At 41.7% G+C, this 21,574-nt stretch overlaps 2 protein-coding genes across 10 annotated transcripts in view; one reads left to right on the plus strand and one right to left on the minus strand.

Moving 5' to 3' along the window:
• PLAG1 (PLAG1 zinc finger) overlaps positions 1-3,582 on the minus strand; it is a 50,419-nt gene extending 46,837 nt beyond the window's left edge. For 2 of the 4 annotated variants that reach the window (XM_008976834.4, XM_034966117.3), the window contains exon 1: positions 3,336-3,564. The gene's annotated coding sequence lies outside the window, so the exon portion shown is untranslated. Of the gene's footprint in view, positions 1-3,335 lie in introns of all 4 variants that reach the window. The other 2 variants (XM_003823234.4, XM_003823233.4) reach the window with 2 other exon arrangements.
• A 290-nt stretch (positions 3,583-3,872) lies between these two features.
• On the plus strand, positions 3,873-10,876 carry CHCHD7 (coiled-coil-helix-coiled-coil-helix domain containing 7). 6 transcript variants are annotated; one of them, XM_008976829.5, is made up of 5 exons: positions 3,873-4,052; positions 4,979-5,126; positions 6,812-6,881; positions 8,645-8,787; positions 9,588-9,726. In XM_008976829.5, the coding sequence occupies exons 2-4, from the start codon at positions 5,068-5,070 to the stop codon at positions 8,759-8,761; spliced, it is 246 nt and encodes an 81-aa protein (XP_008975077.1). In that variant the 5' UTR covers positions 3,873-4,052; positions 4,979-5,067; the 3' UTR covers positions 8,762-8,787; positions 9,588-9,726. The 6 variants fall into 6 exon arrangements, with proteins under 6 accessions (XP_008975077.1, XP_008975078.1, XP_063462831.1 ...); XM_008976830.6 differs by having other exon boundaries at positions 3,874-4,052; positions 4,979-5,106; XM_008976826.5 differs by having other exon boundaries at positions 3,883-4,052; positions 8,689-8,787; positions 9,588-10,876.
• Positions 10,877-21,574: the final 10,698 nt, after the last annotated feature.

Genomic DNA, 21,574 nt, shown 5'->3' on the forward strand with positions numbered 1-21,574 from the left:
AGGCATCACAAAAGCTCAGTACAATCACTTCAAATTAAATATTGTGCTGTGCCCCATCTAAATAAGACTCTCTAAGCGATTACAGATTTTAGATTGGTGCACTCTGAGTGCGTTTTCTAAACAGACAAGTAGCTAGTTGCATAAAATACAAACATGAAGAAACTTTTACACCACCCTATATGAGAGGAAGAAAAAAAATCACAATACCAGCACTTTTATTTAGATTGACAATAAACCATAGTGTCCAAACAACCTGAACACGATGATCTAATATAACTTGAATTCCTTCATTTTTTTATAGAGATTGAATTTATTGATATTAGTATCTGGTTTGTCAAAGTGGCAATTATTCAAGATCTAAGTCTCATTTATTTTAAATGCACAGCATAATTCTGACTACTTATAGTCAATGTAACTGTCTTGAGCCAAAATACAATGAAAACGTAAGATAAAATGAAAAGGCTTTGTAAGTCTTAATGGCATTCTGAAACCTCTGGACAGAAGATCATTGGGCATGGAGGAGTTTCCCTTCTCTATTGATAGCTTAATCCTTTTCCAATCAATTTTGATTTAACTGTGGGTGATGAGATTAATCTTTTAATGAGTTCTTAGAAAGTTGTAATTGCTTCCAAAATCAGAAACCACAAGATGATGTACTCAAACACGTTACCGATGTGATGTTGTATGGAGGTATTTACAGAAAGTTGGAAGAACTCAGTTGTAAACACAAGTTAACATACAATAGACTACAAAAATAATAACTTGTTTATACAGTAGGGCAAGAAAAAACATTCTATATAAGAAGTCTAAAAATTCAGCTCTAATTTTAATCCATGTCTATAAATCATAAAAACAAGAGGAAATAAGGATTTATTTCAGAAACTCCATATACCTGTGGAAAATGGAACACAAGTAATTTCTACTGAAGATTAACCTTAATCCCCATTATAGTACAGCTAACAATTTACACATTTTAAATTTTGAAAATATCGTGGAAATCTAAAACATACGAGCCGATAGTAGTTTATGGTCAGTAAACACTTTCTGTTAAATAACACAAATAAATTCAACTTGGAAAATGAAAACTCACAGGGCTCAGGATTTTAAAAATCTTTTCATTTCAAAGGCGCAAAGTTACAACCCATGCATAGGATGGACTTTAAAAATGGATGTGTAAACTTTTCCATGGTGTTGGTGTGTGTGCTTTCCTTCCCCCTAAAGAAATGCCTACTGCTTACAATTTTAAAGAATCTTCACCACTCTGTAATTTTCAACCAGAAGTCCTCAATGTACCTTAAGCCAAATTGAATATTAGGTATTTTACAGTTTTTACAAAATGGCTGTAAAATCACATTATGGGCATACACAGCTCTTTGATCTCACTGCACAGAATTCATAACTGTTCAATAATGCTATAGCATTACACCACACACCTTAAACTATTTCCATTTTTCCACAATTCCTTCCAAAATCAGCTTCCAAAGCAAAGCAATGTAACATGAAAAGTTCCTGGGAGGGCTTGTTACACAAAGGAACAGCTTGGATACAAACTATACACATATCCATCTTCGGTTGAGGCTGTTTATCCCTCCTGTCCCTCCATCACTCCTATGGGTGGGTGCACTGGAGTAACAGAAAGGGAAGGCTCTTCCATCACCACACCCTCCCAGCACCTCTGCTTTTGGTCCTCAGACAGTGATTCTGTGTAGGTGATGAAAACCATAAGAAAAGAGAAGCTGTCCCTTTAAAATGCCCTGCTCTGTCCCATATCCCACGTGGAACCAACATCAGCAGCACTTTCCCATTAACATCAATGTGATGCAAGAGACATCATCCTTTTATATACATAAAACCAGAAAACCTCAGCTTAACATTCTTTAGGAAGGATGAACAGGTGAAGCAAACTTGTCAGGAAGGGGGAAACCAAGCAACTCCACATCCCTCCCCAAAAGGTACTCCAGCCTTGCACTCCAGCCTCTCTGAGCACCACCACCTCTCTATCCCTCCTCTGCAGAGCCCAGTTTAAAGAAAGGAGGGAGCCACTAACAAAACCTGAAGCATAAATGCGACGAAAATGCAATCTAAAGCCGGAAAGGTTTATTCTTCCAATCACACATATTAACTCTATTAAGAAAATGGCATCACTTTTTTTTCCACCCAAAAAAACCCCGCAAAGATCATTAAAAGAGAGTTATAAAATAGCAAATATAGTGTTTATCTTATCTCAGATCAGTCCACATTACCAATAAGTTTAGCAGTTTCTGCACTACCACCTCCCCCCTCGCTCCCCCTGCTTCTCTTGCATCGGATTTTCACGTTTTCTCATTGTCGGTTGAGTTATAAAAGGCTTTTGCCCTTCGAAAGTTTTAAAAAATAAATAAATATTAACTCCTTGGTCCCTGCAAAGTCAAAATGGACTTCAGGGGAAAGGCGGTACATACTTTTACCTTTAGCGAGAAAAGGGGGAGCATCCCGGATTTTTAGGGATTTTTTGCGATTTTTTAAAAATTTTTATTTGGTTATATGCCTGAGTTCTCCCTCCATTTTGGTTGTTTATGATACTGACAACAAGCTGTCCCTGCTCTGTGCCGATCTCCTGCTTTCATTTAGCACCCCCTCCCCCTACCCCCCCTCGCAGCCACACACCCCGGGCTCACACCTCCCTGCAGACCCCGCACCCCGACCCCGGCTTGCCCACCTGAGGAAAGGGCAAAAACAAATTCATTTCTCCAGAAAAGAAAAACCTCTTTTGAAAAAGGGGCAAAGTTACCCCAAGTCACTCAAAGTGCCCCCCAAATATTGCCGACTGCGGGTTTCCGCCAGGCCCTTTGGGAAGCGACCTTCCCCCGGGATGTTTTGGTGGAAAATGCGGAGAGTTTACTCTCAAAACTGAATTTATATTAATTTTTCCCTTATTTTTCGGGTCTCTAATGTCTTCCGCTCTCGCTGCTGCCGCTGCCGCTGTCACAATATTCACAGCACCAGAGAGGAGGAGGAGGAGGAGGAGGAAAACTTTTCAAACTTTCCAGACCCTGAATAAAGGTTTTTTTTTTTTTCCCACCGACCTCACCTTCGGGTCCCCAGCCGCATCGCCCCCTGCCCTGTCAGAAGCGACTTCGGGAGTCCTCGCAGCCCCGCGTAATTATTTTATTTTATTTTTTATTATTATTTTTCTCTCTGGGGTCCTGAGCAGGGGCTGAGAGTAGCACAAACTTTTCCTCCTCCTGCCGCCGCCGCTGCTCCTCTGCCCCCTCGGCTAGTCCCATAATTTAAATAACCCTGATATTTCTCCCGCTAAACGCCTCGCCGCCGCCCCGGACCCCCGGAGAACTCACCGCGGGGCTTTAACATCCTCCCTCCGGCCCGTCCGCCGCCTCTACACCGCCCGCGGAATTTCTAATAATTTTTTTCTCATATTTCGGGCTGGACGCGGCGGGCCTGGAAATTGTTTCCTTACGCCTCTTTCCAGCAGCCATTGTAGTGTATGCGCTGCCCCTGCAGCCCAACTTGCAGCTGCCGCCGCCGCCGCCGCCGCCGCCGCCGACGTCGCGCCCACCGCTGCCTCCCCCTGCCTGTTCGGCCGCCGCCCCCGCCTCCCGTCGGCCCGCCCCCAACCCCCGCCCGCCGCTGCGCCCGCCCCCCGCGCGCGCTCCGCCCGGGAGCTGGCCACTCGGAGCCGCCGCTGGCGGGAGTCGGCCCGCCCATTGGGCCGCGACGCCGCCCGTCAAGCCGAAGTGTTAAGAGACGGGCCGCGGCTGGGGGGCGCGGTGGGGCGGGGAAAGAGGGGGCGGGGTCGCGCTCACCGCCCCGCCCACTCCTCCCGCCTCGGCCCTCCTTTCGCCAGGCGGGGGCGGGGCGAGGCCCGCCCGCCCCTGCGGCCCAGGGCCCCGCGCGGCTGTCAGTCTGGCGGCGGCGCGCGCCGATTGGGCGGGCTGCCGCCGGGGAGCGGGGGCAGCAAGTTGGGATGCGCGCTACTTAAGGTCCTGCTGCGTGAGCCATTGACGTGTTTGGAGCTGGAGACGGCCTGGGTGCTGGCGAAGCGGAGGCCGGAGGTGAGTGGTTCCCCCGCCCTACTTCCGAAGCGGCCGCAGAAAAGCGGGAAGAGAGGGGTGCCCTTGGGCCGTAGCGGGGCCCGAATGCACTTCTGCGGCGCGGAGGCGCTCCCGCCAGGCTTCGCCGCAGCGCGGACCTCTTCCCGTTGCTCTTCCTCCCGCCACACGGGTCTGTTCGCTCCGGGGGCGAGGAAGATGACCTCTGCCTAGTCGGGGCAACCCCAGCTCTTCTTCCACTCTCCTGTGTAGCCTCTGAAGCGCAGTTACCGGCCCCACCCCCAGTTCCCTGCGTTTTCCTCGCCCCTTGCCCCTCTCGGCATGGTCTCAGGGCACAGCAAGGTGTGTTCACCTGTGCGCGCCGTCCAAGATCAGATGCTGACGGCCTACACCGCGGAAGGCGGCGAGGCCTCGGGTTCGCCCTTCGTTTCTCCTTGCCCTGCGCGCCCACCTCCGGCAGGCCACCCTTGACTTCTTGCCCCCTTCCACTTTGCACCTGGCAGTGAGTTAACGGCACGGCGTGTGCAGCTTCCGGGTTTAGCAGAGCCGCGGACCCTGCCTGGGCTCCGACCACGGGGCGTGTGGGCATGAACGTGTTCAGAAACGTTTCCTTCCCCCTGCCCTTTCAAAGCTACTTAGAGAGGGGGGACGTGAACCACTGGATGGGAAATCAGGAACTGCTTTATTAAGCAGTTTGCCCTTTGGAGTGGATTTTAGAGTTATTCCCTGAATGTGCTATGGTTTTGTGGCCCCTCCTTCATATCTTTGCTTGGTTTTTCTTTCTGGCTATGCTCTGCAAGTAGTAGAGCCTTGTAACATTTGTTTAGTACATTCAAAAAGTAATAGATAAGGCCACTTTAGCGGAGCACTCGATGTTGCACTTCAGCCCCGCTCCTCACTGTAAATTGACATTTCCTCTTCAATTCCAGTTAATACACGAGGAACTCATGCAAAGGAGGGGACTTTCGGAAATCCAAACTTAGAGTGCCTTGTATTTAGAATCCGGAAGGAAAAGGAAATGAAATGTGAAGAAACTCATGCACCAAACTCGAACTGGGTATATGTGATGTTACCTAGGTATTATTTTTGAAGAATTTCTGACTGACAATAAAATATAGAGTAGGATACTTTCATGTAAGGCACGAAACTTAAATTTAATGCAAGGTTGTCTGATCCTTGTTGAGATTATTAAATCTAAGGTGTATGAAGAGTTTTGTGTTCTCACATCATAGGATAGATGTAAAAAAGAAAGCTGTGAATTTATTTACTATCATCATCTCTCTTAGGAAGAAGTGAAGTGTGAAAAAAAATTGTCTTCAGGAGAGGAAGAAGCTTGTAGATATAATTGAACAGCATCTTGATTTCTTTTTTGCCAAGATGTTACTGTTGGCTGGATGTTTTCTTGTATTGTTCAATGAAAATCATAAAATTATTATTCAGTGATTACTTAATGGACACCAGAATAACCAAACCCTTTTCCATTCTTTTTTTTTGCAAAGGCTGGTCTCCTTTGGCCTGGACGTCCTGATCTTTCCCATAGTAGAACTGGGCTGGGTGTCTCTTTTTTTTTTTTGAGACGTTGTCTTCCACTGCTGTCGCTTAGGCTGGAGTGCAGTGGCGCGATCTCGGCTCACTGCAACCTCTGCTTCCCAAGTTCAGGCGATTCTCTTGCCTCAGCCTCCTGAGTAGCTGGGATTACAGGCACGTGCCACCACGCTCAGCTAATTTTTGTATTTTTAGTAGACAGGGGGTTTCACCATGTTGGCCAGGCTGGTCTTGAACTCCTGACCTCGTGATCCGCCCGACTCGGCCTCCTAAACTTTTGCAAAGCTGTAGCTCTAGGAATTGAATTGGAAGATTACTGAAGCACAGTAGCATTCCCTGACTTCCTGCAACGCAGGGAAATAGTTAAAGAGAAGATGCCACTGGAAGTAAAATTTCAACTCTTTTGTTTTTGAAACAGTATAGCTTTTCATAATGTCAACTAAGCAATAACTTGGCTTTTTGGTGTGTTGGCTACCCTACTATTGGCCATAAAATAGGCACTCTGGTACTTCAGTTGATGAATGTTTTTGCTAAAGTTGGACTGTACTGAATTTCATTCTTATTTTGTACGCTAATTGGTGTAAAATAAGGAAGTAATTGTTGGAATGCATACTGTATTCTTAGGTTTTATTAGTACATTTGGTTGCTTAAACTTAAGAATAAGAGTAAACAACAACTGAATTATAATTGAACTATCTTTCTTTTTCGTTTTTTTGAGACAGGGTCTCTCTGTCACCCAGGCTGGAGTGCACTGGTGCAATCACAGCTCTCTGCAGCCTTGACTTCCTGGGCTATCCCACCTTACTTAGCCTTCCAAGTAGCTGGGACCACAGGCACACGGCATGACACCAGGCTAATTTTTGTATTTTTGGTAGAAATGGGGTTTCTCAGTGTCGCCTAGGTTGATCTCGAACTGCTGAGCTTAAGCAGCCCTCTCGCTCCAGCCTCCCAAAGTGCTGGGATTACAGGCGTGAGACACCGCACCCAGCCAGTAGATGCATTTCAATCCAATATATGGCCTTTGTGTTGAGGCATGGCAATACAAAGGAAAAACACGTTCAAGTTTTTATTCACAAAATACAGAGAATACATGAAGTTCCTCACTAAGTGATCATTATGCCAAAATCAAAATTTCAGGTACTTTTAGTGCTATTGAGATGTATTGATTTATTTTCTGTCAACTACTGTATAATTATTTTTTTTCTGTCTACCCTCAGTAAGAAGACTGTTAGAATGCCCTCGGTAACACAGAGGCTGAGAGATCCTGACATAAATCCTTGTTTGTCGGTAGGATGGTTTGCTTTAATTTTCATGAGTGTTAAGTTGGAAAAACAGGCTGCTCTAGTTTTGTGGGCCTTTGTTTTCTGCAGTTGTTGAATAAAGTTATTTCTCTAGAAAAAATATTGTTGGCCAGCATATCCTATTTAACTAGAGCATTTTTAGATGTTTATAATTTCTCTAACAAACATTCATCTTTTCTTTAGTTTTCCTTATTTGTATAATATGCAAGCATTTGGTTGTCACTGTAAAACTAGACAGGAAAATGTAACACTGAGAATATTTAGTCCAAACATGGAAAACTGGAAGGTATGATATTTTTAAACTGTCACTGACATTTATTGTTTCACTAGCAATAATATCATCATGTCCTTGACAACCTGGCTGAGAGTAATGGGCTGATAATATAATTAGCCTATTTAAAGCTTAAAGGTTTTCACAAAGGTATCTGATAAACAAAATGTTTTAAGAGTAAGCTTTTATTGGCATTTATTTCGTATGATTTGCGATACTTACTTGTGGCTTTGCTACGTTTGAATAATGTAGTTATCATACTGGTCCCATGAAAATTATACTCTTTAGTTATATGCATTTTCCAAATATATACATTCATTAAATATTTGGCACAGAAATTCAGCTTTGTTCTGTTTAGGTAGAACATGTTTCTTAGATATGTGTTGCAAACTGTCTACCCATATAGCTAAAGCTTTCCTTTAGATCTGTGGTCCCCAACCTTTTGGGCACCAAGGACCGGTTTTGTGGAAGACAATTTTTCCACAGACGGGGAAGGGGGCGGGCATCAACAGGCATTAGATTCTCCTAAGGAGCTTGCAGCCTAGATCCCTCACATGCACGCAGTTCACAATAGGGTTCGTGATATTAGATCCCACAATAGGGATCTAATAGCATTAGATGAGAATCTAATAGCATTAGATGAGAATCTAATAGCATTAGATGAGAATCTAATGCTGCCACTGATGTGACAGGAAGGGGAGCTCAGGCGGTAAGGCTCACTTGCCCATTGCTCATCTCCTGCTATCTGGCCGGATTCCTAACAGACCGCAGACCAGTACCACTTTGTGGCCTGGGGGTTGGGGACCCCTGCTTTAGGTGACCTCACAGAATCATACCTTTCACTTTTAAGTTTGTTATTCAATCTACTTCCAGTTCACACAGCTTAAATTTAATCCCCATGTGGCACCTACTTTCCTTTGAATTTATAGCTTGTGTTGTTGACTTCGGTTTTGAAGTAATATCTATTAAAATTGCTTGTATAATAGTGTATTTGTATAATGGAGTAAATGGTAGCCAAAAATGCATTGAGATGAATGGTGTTAATTTAGGTTGTCTTGTTGTAGACCAGTTATTAGTGATTTACTTGGAATCTTGAAACCAATGTTATGATCAAACATTGAAGCCAAAGTGAAAATCTGGAAAAACAGGAGAGATGTACTGTGAGTCAGGAGATGGATTCTGATTGTAGTTGTGCAGTAGTCATTTAACACATTGCACCTTGCCTCAGTTTCTTACTAAAATGGTTACTGGATTAATTGATCACAGTTATTTGGCTCAAATTCCTGTGATCACATATTCAGAAAACTGGCCCACATTATAAAAAGGAAGGTGTTAGCCTGAGCAGAGTGCATACTGGGATAGCTGGCGAGATTGTCCAGTTTTTATTAGTCTACCCATCAAAATGAACACAAATGAACTATTTCACATTATTTGCTTCTGGGGAAGCAGCTTTTGTTTGTTTGTTTGTTTGCTTTTAGATCCTGTTCTACCTTTTAAATGATGCCTCTCTTATATCTGTAAGGAATCTGATGCTTCCACCAGATGTCTGGATGAAAATAACTATGACAGGGAAAGGTGTTCCACTTACTTCTTGAGGTACAAAAACTGCCGGAGATTCTGGGTAAGCCTAGATTGGTTAGCTTTGTGTTAAAACCCATCTCCTAGGGTTGAAACTGAAGCCTAAAATTAGTCAGTACCCACAATCCTTTCCCACTGATGGCTGTAGGGAAACTTAACTTTTCAACTTTATCCTCTGTGTGCTACTTTAGCTGTGAAAGATCCTTGAGAGCTCTTGTTAGCTGCCTCGTCGTCCTCTAAGCTATAAGAATGCAGTTTTAATATAGGTGGGTCTTCTTAGACATTTAAGTATCTGCAGCCCTAAAACAATGTCTTTGTTATAAATTTAGTTTTCCTGGAGATGAACAGAATGTTTAACTTCCCTTGTCATAACACATCATGTTAGGCTTCAATTTCTGCCTTTTTCTCTCTCACTGCCATCCGTGGAAGTTAAAATGGTCCATTTTTCTGAAAACATTGGTATATAATTTCTGTTTCCTTGAACCACGGGATCCAGCTATTTCCTTTCGCTTTGCTAAATGCACTGTTGGTTTTATTTCACGATTATTCAGTAGCTCTTCTTGACAGACTGTATATACTTTTGTACTTTGTACTTTGTATATTCTCATCCCAATTGCTGTTAATGTATTCCTGTGGGAATAAGTACTTCTATTTAATTGTTACTAATTTAAATACGTTTATCTGGAGTCCTATAATTAGGTTTTGGGGTTTTTTTTTTTAAAAAAAACTTGGTTTTTAGAATTTCCTTTTTGAGGAAGCAATAGCAAATTACTGGCAAATGATTAGCATTTAATACATGACTGATTTTGGTTTCTTCTTTTTTATTTTAATGCCTGTACACAGAATTCTATCGTGATGCAGAGAAGAAAGAACGGAGTGAAGCCATTTATGCCTACGGCAGCAGAAAGAGATGAAATCTTGAGAGCAGTGGGAAATATGCCCTATTGAATGTTTGCATTAAAAGTGTTTATATAACTTAGAAGCAGATGAATATTTCTAATAAATGATTGCTGTAATATTTAAGACTGTACACCCCTCACCCAGACAGACCTTAAGTTCTTCAAGTGGAGACAGTGAAGTCACCCCGTGTCCTTTTTGCTTGCTCTCAGTGCCATACCGATGGTATGTTGCTGCTGGCTGTGCTGTGGCATGAGTTTGCATGACTTTCTGGAGGCATGGAGTTAGGTAAGGCTACATGAGAAATTGAGCTTTTCCACTGGGTTTTGAAAGAAGAGTATGATGTGAACAAGTAAAGACTGAATGGGGCTGAGATGAAGGCAATGTTTCCAAGGAAAGGAAATGTTATGAGCAAGAGTGTGAGGCAAGAGAAGCTGGAACCACATTCAGAGAGTATCCTGTAGATTGCTCCACCTAGAATCTCAGGTGGGTGGAGCAGTGGTGGGAGAAGACTGGAAAGGTAAGTTGAAGGTAAGGAATGTGTGGCGGGCCTCAGATCCCAGGCTCATTCCTCAAATCACTTCTTACTTCCCTCACTTATCTTTGTTTAAATAAGGTTAGTACATTCACTAGGGGCAAATGGGTTTTTCTAAATAAATGACATAAAAAAGAACTGGTTGTCTTTCTTTAAAGAAAGTCTTAGTTACAGGATTCTGTGATTAAAATCCTTAAATATTGGGTAGCCTTCTGCAGCTGTAGTATCAGTTTTTGAACCACAGTAATGGGAAGAAAGACAAATGGATTCCCTTAGAAGTCAGATTTCTATTTGCAGGATGAGTTGGGCAGGGAAAAGGGTCAGGGTTCATCAGGTGAACTCAACACTGGGATGAGACTAGAACTTCACTTTATGATATAAACACAATACGATTATTCAGTGTGGTGACTGGGGTAGATTGTGAAACAGCCCTCCTTATGCCCACTGCCTTTTAGAATCGTTTGTTTCATTCATGGTAGTTTTATGAAGACATACTATTATTGAATGAAATTTAATGTGTACTTGAAAACTTTGCTTTTGTCCCTTCTCTTCATCTGGTCTTGGGTCAAGAACATTGTTTTAATGGCTGCCGACAATGAACTGTCTGTCTGAGTCTAAAACCAAGCTCAGGTTTCTAAGCCACATGACCTTGATTGTTAAATGTAGTTATATTTGAATAAAAAATGGATCATTTCCAAAATTCTTTTGATTTGTATTGACTGCTATAAAAATGATGGATTAAAATAGGACCAGAAAAGAATGAATGCCTACCTGTGTAAGAAGTATTTTTGTATTTTTAAGCACACTTGTTAAAGGGCTTGGAATTTTAATGTCACTCCTTTGAAGGTACATACCAGTATCAACATTCATCTTGTAACTAGTTGTCCTGATGCCACTCTTGTTGAGTCTTTATTTTCAGTACCTTTGCCTTATTGCTGAGCACTTCAGGTAAAAAGACTTGGACACCTGCCTTCCCACCAGGCCCTCGTGACCGCTGGGCCTCTGGGTTGAGGTTGATGTAGTTCAAGAACTGCAGTTGGCTGCCGGGCGCGGTAGCTTACGCCTGTAATCCCAGCACTTTGGGAGGCCGAGGCAGGCGGATCACGAGGTCAGAAGATCAAGACCATCCTGGCTAACATGGTGAAACCCTGTCTCTACTAAAAATACAAAAAAAAAATTAGCTGGGCGTGGTGGTGGGTGCCTGTAGTCCAAGCTACTTGGGAGGCTGAGGCAGGAGAATGTCATGAACCTGGGAGGCGGAGCTTGCAGTGAGCCATGATGGCGCCACTGTACTCCAGCCTGGGCGACAGAGCGAGACTCCATCATAGAAAGAAAAAAAAAGAACTGCAGTTGGCTTACCAGTGGCACTCTGTAGGGAGCTATAGTTCAGGAGATTGGGGAAGAAACTTTTTTTTTGAGATGAGTGCCGCTCTGTTACCTAGGCTGGAGTGCAGTGGTATTATCTTGGCTTACGGGAACCTCTGCCTGCCAGGTTGAAGTGATTCTCGTGCCTCAGCCTCCCAAGTAGCTGGGACTACAGGCACCCATCACCATGCCCAGCTGATTTTTGTATTTTTAGTAGAGATGGGGTTTCACCATGTTGCCAGGCTGGTCTCAAACTCCTGGCCTCAAGTGATCCACCTGCCTCAGCCTCCTAAAGTGCCGGAATTACAGGCATGAGCCACTGCAACTGGCCCAGGGGAGAAACGTTTAAATGCTCAGGACCAAGGGGTGCTCAGTCCAAACCTGGATGTGGGGGCAGAACTAGAGCTGCAGGGTTCGAGTGATCACCAGAGCCTCCCTCCTAGGAGTGTGGCACATGGAGTCCACACAAAGACATGCCTCTTACTTGACTTCCTGAAAGACTTTAAAAAGATAACAGCCTTATTGAGATATGTCTTGTATATCAACTCTTAAAAGTATGCAATTCAGTGATCTTGTATATTCATGAAGTTGTGCAGCCATCACCACAATCAATTTTAGAAAGTAATCATTTCATTACCCCAAACTGAAACCCTGTACCCGTTAGCACTCACTCCCCTTTTCATTTTACTTTTTATTTTTTTGAGAGAGACTTGCTCTATCGCCCAGGCTGCAGTGCAGTGGTGCAATCTCGACTCACTGCAACCTCTGCCTGCCAGGCTCAAGTGGTTCTTGTGCCTCAGAGTCCCAAGTACCTGGGATTACAGGCATAAGCCACCACGCCTGGCTAAATTTTGTATTTTTAGTAGTGACGGGGTTTCACCATGTTGGCCAGGCTGTCTCAAACTGCTGACCTCAGGTAATCCACCCTCCTCAGCCTCCCAGAGTTCTGGGATTACAGGCATGAGCCACCATGCCTGGCTCATTTTATTTTTTAGAGATGAGATCTCACTCTGTTGCCCAGGCTTCAGTGCATTGGCGTCATGATAGCTCACTGCAGGCTTCAGCTCCTGGCCTCAAAGCATCCTTCCGCCTCAGCCTCCTGAGTACCTGGAGTTGTATCTGCGTGCCTGGCTCCCATTTTCTTCTAATGCCAACCTCCAACACTTAGGCAACTGGTAATCTACTTTCTGTTTATCTTATTGCCTATTTATGGACATTTATATAAACGGAATCATATAATATGTGGTCTTTTGTGACTGGCCTCTTTGACAGCCTAATGTTTTCAAGGTTAATTTATGTTGTTGCATGTATCAGTACTTAAGCATTCCGTTGTATGGCTATACCACATTTTATTTATCCATGAATCAGCTGATGGGCATTTGGATTTCCACTTCTTGCCTATTATGAGTCATGCTGTTTTTTGAACATTTTGTACAAGTTTTTATGTGGACATTAATTTCTCCTTAAGATATATACCTAGGAGTTGAATTGCTGGGTCACGTGGTAACTGTTTAACCTTTTGAGGCACAAACAGTTTTTCAAAGTGGCTGCACTGTTTTACAATCCCATCAGCAGTGTATGAGAGTTCCAAATTTCTCAACTTCCTCATTAACACTTGTTATCTGCTCTGGATTACAGCCATCCTAGTGGGTGTGAACTGGTATCTCCTTATGGCTTTGATTTGCATTTCCTTGATGGCTAATGATGTCGACCAAATTTTAATGTGTCTATTGGCAGTTTGTATCTCTTCCTTGGAGAAATGTTTATTTGGATCCTTTGCCCATTTTTAAATTGAGTTGTCTTAATTACTGAGTTTTAAGGGTTCCATATATACCAGATACAAATTCCTTATCAGATACGTGGTTTGCAATTTTTTTCTCCCATTCCGTGAGTTGTATTTTCACTTTATGGTGTACTTTGAAGCATAAAAGTTTTTGATTTTGATGAACTCCAATTTTTTATTTTCTTTCGTTGCTTTTGGTATCATATCTAAGAAAGCATTGCCTAATCCAAGGTCACAAAGATTTCCACCTTTTTTCGTAGAGTGTTAATGGTTTTAGCTCTTACATTTGGGTCTTTGTATATTTTGACTTAATTTTTGTACATTATGAGGTAGGAGTTAGGCTTCATTCTTTTGCATATGGCTATTCAGTTTTCCCAGCACCATTTATTGATGAAGACTATTCTTCATTGAATTGTCTTGGCACCCGTGTTGCAAATTTGTTGACTGTACATGTGAGAGTTTATTTCTGGCCTGAAATTCTATTCCATTGATCTGTATAGGTCTATCCTTATGCCAGCACCACACTGTCTTGCTTACTGTAGCTTTGTAGTAATGGCACAGCTCTTTGATGATTGGTTTCTATAAGTGTGTTTTTTATAAAGTACTTTCAATGACAAACTAATTGTTTTGGGATTTTTAATCAGCAAATCCTTAACATATATGTAATGACTCTGTCCAGGCAAAACTTGTTCAGTTTAAAATTTGTCTTCAGTAATTCCCTAATTCCTAGTTTGCTTCTTTACACCTACCCTGAAAACTTCAGTATACTCTTCTTATAACCCGGTTGTTCAAGATCTCATGGCACCACTTTTGAGTGGCAGTCTTGGGAGTTTTTCTCATCACCACTGTTAAATTTGCCTCTGTTGTATTTATTTCCCTTTCCAAGATTCTACTTTGGGAGAGGTGAAGCTAATTAATTTGATAAATTGTGTCAGTGGGCGCCATGAGAAATTTTGGCGTCAGGCAAACCTTTGATATCAATTATCAACTGACGAAATATAGAGAAGGCATTTTGCTGTGTTCATGTGCATCTCTGTCCTGCAGGAACCATCTTATTACAGATTCTCAGTGGGTTGGGGGAGGATGGTGCACTGTGTCTGTAGCATGGAAAAGCATCTTTTTTTTTTTTTTTCCTTTTTGAGAATCGGATCTAGTATTTGTAAGCTCCTGGAGGACATAATATCATTCACGGTTATAGCCATAATGCCTGGTCTGCTTCTATTATATAGTAAATGGTCAACAAATGTGTGTGTTTGAGGAGGTGGTGGCTTTTAAAATTGACCACACTGAAAAACATGCAGGTTCAAACAATGCAAAAGGGTATACAGTGTACAATAAATCTGCCCCAGAAGCAGCTGGTGTCAAGTTTTCAAGATTTTCCATGCATATAAAAGCTTATCTATTACATGAAAAGAACATCATAGTACATGAGCTGTAGGATACCTTGCTTTTTTCACTTAATGATATTAAGTGATATTAAATTTGGAATGATTTTCTATCTGTGATTATAGATTTACTTTATTTCTTTCAGTGGCTTCAGTTTCTGTTTTATGATATACCCTTATTGAAGCAATCTCCTGTTGATGAGTATGCTATAAACAAGGTTGCAACATCTTTGTTCTTGGGTCTTTGTCTGTGCATGTTTTTATCTGTAAAATTTCTAAGAGTGGAATTTCTAGGTTAAAGCTTTCTGCGTTTAAAAATGTGTAGATACTGCAAATCAATTGCCCTCCAGAAAGGACCACACCAATCTATACGCTTATAAACAAAGCCTGTGAGTGTTTCTTACCTGACACCCTCAGTCCCACTGGATACTTTAAAACTCTTTCATCCTTACCAATCTAATCAGTGAAAAATGGAACTGCAGGTTATTGGTTTTCCCTTGCCCGTTTAAAAAATGTTGGTGTGAATGATTTGGGGACCCTTGGCCTATCAAAGAAATTAACTTTTTGTCATATGTATTCTATGGGTATTCCCTAGTTTGTCTTTTAACTTTATTTTTTGCTTGTAAAGATATTTCTGTACAGTGTTTTACATTTCAATGTAATTAAGTGGATCAGTTTTTTTATTTATGATTTCTGGAGCTCAATAAATATTAAGTGAATCCAAGTACCAGTACTGCTGTTACCGTTAAATTCTGCTCAACAGATATTTGCCAGGTGTCGATAATGAGCAAAATGCTAGGCTAACATTGTGTAGGAGCATGGATGAATAACACTATCCTGGCCCTCAAAGAATTCCACTCTGCTGTAAGGGAAAATGAAACGATCACCATAATAGGAATAAGAGCAAACTTCTAAGAGGGGAGCCTCAATAAATACAAAGGGGCAATAAACACATAGCATGTTAGAGGAGAAGTTCTCACGGGAGCCAGGGTGTGTGAAGGGAGGTAGCAAGAGAAAAAGTCTAGAAAGGTAAAATGGGTGTAGATTATGAAGGGCCTTGAATGCCATGCTTGGTATTTTAGACCTTATTCTGTATGCAAGAGAAAGCTATGAAGGATTTTGAGATGGAGAGGATCAAATCTAGTTTGTGTTTAGAAAAATCTAGAGGCATTGAGGCAGACAGGTTATTACAGTGATTCTGAATCACACTGCAGCTGTCTTAACTTTTCTCCCATCAAATCTTACCCCCGACCTCCCACCGCCATTCCTTCTCTATACTATGGCCAGGCAAATCTTTCTAAAACACAAATGAAATAATTCCTCTGCTTGGGAAAAAATTCCCAAGATCTGCTCACCACCTCAGGCGCACGTTCACATTTCTTCCCTTGGTTTACAAAATCCTCTGAGAGCTGGCACATTTATGAAGGGAGCAGCTTGAGGAAGTTAGAAAGGGATTTGGTTTTGGACACATAAGACCCAACCCATGTCCTCAATGACCTTAGGTTTTAGTTAGATAGACAGACATAAAAATATCTAAGTACAGGCTGAGCATCCCTTATCTGAAATACTTAGGACCGGGAAAGTTTTTTATTTTGATTTTTAAAAAAATTTTGGAATACTTGCATTATACTTATCAGTTGAGCATCCCAAATCTGAAAATCTGAAGTTGGTGTGCTCTAGTAAGCATTTTCTATGAGCGTCAAATTTGGAATTTCAGCACTTTAGATTTCAGATTTTCAAATTTGGGATGCTCAACCTGTGCATTCCTTCCATGCACACTCACCATTCCCGATGTATCCTATTTTCTGAACTTGAACGGCCATCTCTTGACTGCTCCAGTTAAAATTTCACCTGTCTGTTAAGGCTCAGCTCATATGAAATCTCTCTAAGGCCTTCCTCGTATGCCCGGTCAGAATTCTTCTCCCCTCCTCTTAATTCCCCCTCATCTCTACTGTAATATTCACTTTGTGTACTCTGGGTAGCTGGGTACATTACTGAACATGGTAAAATCAGGCAAATCAAGTCGCCTAAATGCACTCTAATTATTTCACCTTCAGTTTTTATTTTGCAGAGGAAAAATAAAAGAATAAAATGTAGTTTAAGCATCAGTTGCTTTATTCCAAAAAGGAGACTAAAAGAGGCAGATTTGTTTTGCTTTTCAGTTATAAACACAAGAACAATTTTCACTCATAATCTTCCATATTATGAGTGGTGTCTGTCATTGCTTGTGTCCGTCAGCACATGACAGCCCTGCAAGTGTCAAGTGTGGTGTTGGTGAGGTCTGAAGCCAGGCCTCCTGCCCCGTTCAGAGCCCGTGGTTTCTCTCAGAGCTGCTGGGCTTTTCCTCTGACAACTGGATGGTGCTATTATGCAACGAAATGCAAAGTCTGTTTCAGAACACATGCGTTTTTTCCAGGAAAACTCTTAAATTACATTTAAAAAACTGTTCACCTACAAAAACTTTAGGTGACTGTACACTCTATTTTCTGCTTCTTTTGTCATTGATTAGTGACCACAAATGAATAGGCTTGAGATAGACTCAGATTCCTCCCACGAGTCCTGGTAAGAAACTAAAGGAAACTAAAGGAAAATCAGGTTCATTGCAAAGCCTCGTACTTCAGTATTGGTGGGCTGAAGGAAACAGGGCCAGTTATAATATAAGGAAGTTTAAGCAGGAAGAGAGGAAGTGATAGAGACTGATGAGGCCCTAGCAAGAAGAAGAGAATGGTTCACTGAGTGCAGGATGGGGGCTGTGGATTGTAGTAGGTCCTGAGGATAAAAGATCATCTACCATAAACATGAAGATCCTCATGCCAGAATCTCAACCACAAATCCTGCTGCACACACAGAAGTAAAACACAGCAGGGTGTGGAAAGAACGTTGCATTCAGAGTCCAAATATCTGGGTGTGAGTTCTGGCCTTGCCTCTTATCACCTGGATGGTCTTGAGTAGATTGCTTCATCTGCAGCACCTTTCCTTCTGTGAAATATATATTAAAAAAAAAATCTATAGGTCGTTGTGAAACCCAAAGAAGGTTCTCATGTGTTGTGCAAGTAGACATTATTAATATTTGAAATGCATCTACATAGATACTCGATGTATTTGTAATAAGTAAAAGCCTCAGCTAATTGTTGATTGACTCTGGTAAAGCCATAATATCAAGTACTACTTCTTACTTACTTTACTCTTCTTACTCAGCCACCTCTTAAACCTCTCTCCCACCCACCCCTCAAAAATCCAAAATGACAATTTAAAAAACTTCTCCACCTCTCCTATGAAAAGTTACAAAAAGCCAAATTGTTTGTTCTTTTATTTCACTCCTTTACTTTTAGTTTTATTACATGACTTGGTCCAGAATGTTCTCTCTCGATAATTTTCTTCTCCTTCACATCCTACCATGATCATAGTTCCTTAATATATACCTGGAATCTCCAATAAGCAGGAATACAAAAACATTTTACTGGGGGGAGGTGGGGAGATTGTAAAAGGAATTGGACCTATATACCAAATCACTGAGAAGAAACTTAATATCATCCATCAACATTTAGAGCACGACATATATAGGTAAAGCTGACTGTCAGCTAGATTGTCCCACTAACCATAATCAGAAGTCCTCTCCTTTCTCTTCCTTCCAAAGCTGTGTTTCATTTCCTTCAAGAACTGCTCTAGTCTCTTCTCACTTCCACTGAAATCTGTGTGCTAATTCTGCCTCTCCTAGTCCTGTTCCTCAAGCACCTCTTCAACCTCACTGCAGCTTCCTTGCTTTCCACCTTCCCTGTGCTGTAGAGCTGAGTACAGCTCTAGGTGGCTCTGTACATGATTATATGTTGGTGTCTATCATTTTATCCCACATTGTACAAATAGGTTTTATCTGTCACGTCCTGCATGAAAATGCAGAAGCAGAGACCACTGGGGTACTTCATATTTGCACAGCCCTTTGCAGTTTATAAGATATTGTCAGAAACATGATCACCTTTAAGATGCAATACAACCCAATGATGTCAGTATTTGTCCTACTTTGTAGGTGCAAGATGGAAACTCACAAAGTTTAAGTGACCTGCCTACTGAACAGGGATCTATGTTGCCCCCCCTCCCCAGTTTCTCCTGTGGTGAACTCCACCTGCTCAGTGTCCTTCATTTCCTTTACAGCTCTTGACTGTGACTATTATTCAAAGTACTATTCATTTCACCATTTCATACTTACTGAGTGGTACACACACACAAAAAATGCTTCTGTAGAAGATGTAAAAGTGAATGAGGATGTTTATACTGTAGGAGAAAATTACAAATTAACAAATACCATTGACTGGATAACTGATTCTCTACTAAACCTTCTTATGAACTCTAAGAAGTCTTTCAAAATGTTGGATTCTGTATACCCTGCCAACCTCATCACATCCTCATCCCATCCACTGTTATCCTCTGATAACAGTGAGAGATGACATTGGTGAGAGATGATAACATGCCCTTTGTCATAAAGTCAAAAGGAAGAATAAGGCAAAAAGACTTGATCATCTGCAAAGTAGACTTCTCCCCCCCTGGATAAGTAGGCTGGTTTTGTCATTTTCTTGTGCTGGAGTTTCCTGACACATGTGGACTCCTTAAAGACTTGGGAGTTGTGGACTGGCATGGGGTGTTTTGAATTTATGGTACACACCCTGGGCAACCAGAGTGTCATCTCCCTGTTTCTTTCACTTCATATATACATATATGTCATCTTGTAGAACAGAATTCCAAACCCTTGACAGCTTCTGTATATAATTCCTACTTTTGAAGAATGTCTTTCATAACTTTAATAGATTGCATTTGTCTCCCTCTCTGGAAAACAAAACCAAAGGACCACCACTGCAACATAAAACCCAGACTGGTGAATGCTCCTGCAATCCTGCTAAGCTGAGGCTGTACATCTCCAGCCTTCTCAGCGTTATGACTTCCCATGCCTAGTACAAGGGTGTTAGACTAGTGTTTGGGTCAGTTTCCTATGTTTCCTTTTTAAATCTCATTACTTCTTCGCTTATTTATTTTTAATTGTTGTATGGGGATGGAAGAGAATATATGAAAAGCTGAGGAAAGAGGGTATACAATGGGAGGTGTGTCACTGGTGATTAGAGGCATGGTCTCTTCTTTTCACTGGCTGGATTTATAATTCTCCTTACTTATTTTTAACTGGGAGCTTTGGATACATTCTTAGATTTAAAAGTCTCAAGTTCTGTAACTGTAAAATGCCAGCCTCAAAGAGTGACCTGTGGATATTGAGTAAGACAATGTCTGTAAAAAACTTAGCACCGTGACTGGTTCATAGGAAGCACCAATAAATATTGGCTGCTTTTATTATTCTCTCTTGCTACCTTTTGAAGAGAAAGGAAAGTAAAAAGACACTTATGAAATCTCTGTTGAAACAATGGGGTTATATTTTGGTTTTTTTCTGCTGAAATAATAGATCAATATTCCCTAACCGCCATGCTGTTGAGCTCCTGATGTTCTCAAAATTGCATCCTAGTCTTGAGTAAGAATTCGTCATTGCTGAATGATTACAAAACTAATTATAGTTATTTTAGTATCTGGATATCTCTAAGGGAGTGGGCAAGCTCGATAAAATTGCATGGTGTTGCAAGTCATTAATCTTCAAGAAGACAGTAACATATTTCCAAAGATAGCCAGAGCATATTATAGCAATTAATTGGAATAGAGACCTTCTTTCTAAACTATAAAATAAATGATGGGATGGGTTTTCTTAGAAGGGGTGAGCCACCAAAAGAGGGACTGTATTGTATAATGAAACATTGGGCACTCTGAAGAATATAGGCTAGGGTGGGACAAGGAAAGGATGTGTTTAGATTAAATAAAAGTTCTGGGCAATGGGGAATGTGGGAAGAAGGTAACAAAAGAGAGAAGAGGCCAGGCACGGTGGCTCACACTTGTAATCCCAGCACTTTGGGAGGCTGAGGCAGGTGGATCACAAGGTCGGGAGTTCGAGACCATTCTGACCAACATGGTGAAACCCTGTCTGTACTAAAAATACAAAAATTAGCTGGGCATGGTGGCGGGTGCCTGTAATCCCAGCTACTCAGGAGGTTGAGGCAGGAGAATCGCTTGAACCTGGGAGGCAGAGGTTGCAGTGAGCCGAGATCATGCTCTTACACCCTAGCCTGGGTGACAGAGCAAGACTCTGTCTCAAAAAAAAAAAAAAAAAAAAAAAAAGAGAGAGAGAGAAGAATGACATGGACAAAGTTTAATTTGAAATTTTGCCAAGGCTTTGCACCTAGAAATGAGGAAAGCAAGCAAGGAAAAGATTTAGAGATGAGCAGGGTACACATAATGACTTGAGCATTAGAGACATAGCTATCTTTCAGCATTCATTCATTTGTACAATAAATATTGAGTACTTGCCATGTGTTACACTGTCCTTGGAACTGGAGGTTCATAACTGAACAAAATAGGCAAGATCCCTACCCTCATGGAACCTATATGATAGTGGAGAGAGATGGACAATTTGCAATAAGCACAATAAATGAACTAGATACAATATCAGGAAGTTATAAATGCTGTGAACAAAAGGATCTATAAGGCAAGATAAGAGGGGCTGGAGGTGTGTGCCTAGAGCGTTAGGGGTGGGGAATAAAGGGATGCTGGGGAGGACGGAGTGTGACTGTACTGAACATGACAAGGGGCAGGGGCAGCAAAGCTTGTTCCTTCCTGGCTACCACCCAAATGGGTGACTTAGCTTCTTGCTATCCTATCTGACTGTTTATCTATTGAACCTCTCCTGGGTTTTAGAATGTGCAAATAAGAGAGGTCATATGAGTGTCCCTATGAGAGCAGGAGTGGGCATTTAAGGAACTTGGAAATAATGTTTATTGAGGTA

Source organism: Pan paniscus, chromosome 7, assembly GCF_029289425.2.
Source record: "Pan paniscus chromosome 7, NHGRI_mPanPan1-v2.0_pri, whole genome shotgun sequence".
Lineage (NCBI taxonomy): Eukaryota > Metazoa > Chordata > Mammalia > Primates > Hominidae > Pan > Pan paniscus.

What these genes read in the sequence shown, in the direction of transcription:
- CHCHD7 (XM_008976826.5), top strand. Translation starts at nt 5,068, where the DNA reads ATGAAATGTGAAGAAACTCATGCACCAAACTCGAACTGGGTATATGTG. An exon ending in GTATATGTGATGTTACCTAG is followed by an intron (nt 5,127 to 6,811) that starts GTATTATTTTTG and finishes GTCTACCCTCAG; the next exon opens with TAAGAAGACTGTTAGAATGC. An exon ending in ACATAAATCCTTGTTTGTCG is followed by an intron (nt 6,882 to 8,688) that starts GTAGGATGGTTT and finishes TATATCTGTAAG; the next exon opens with GAATCTGATGCTTCCACCAG.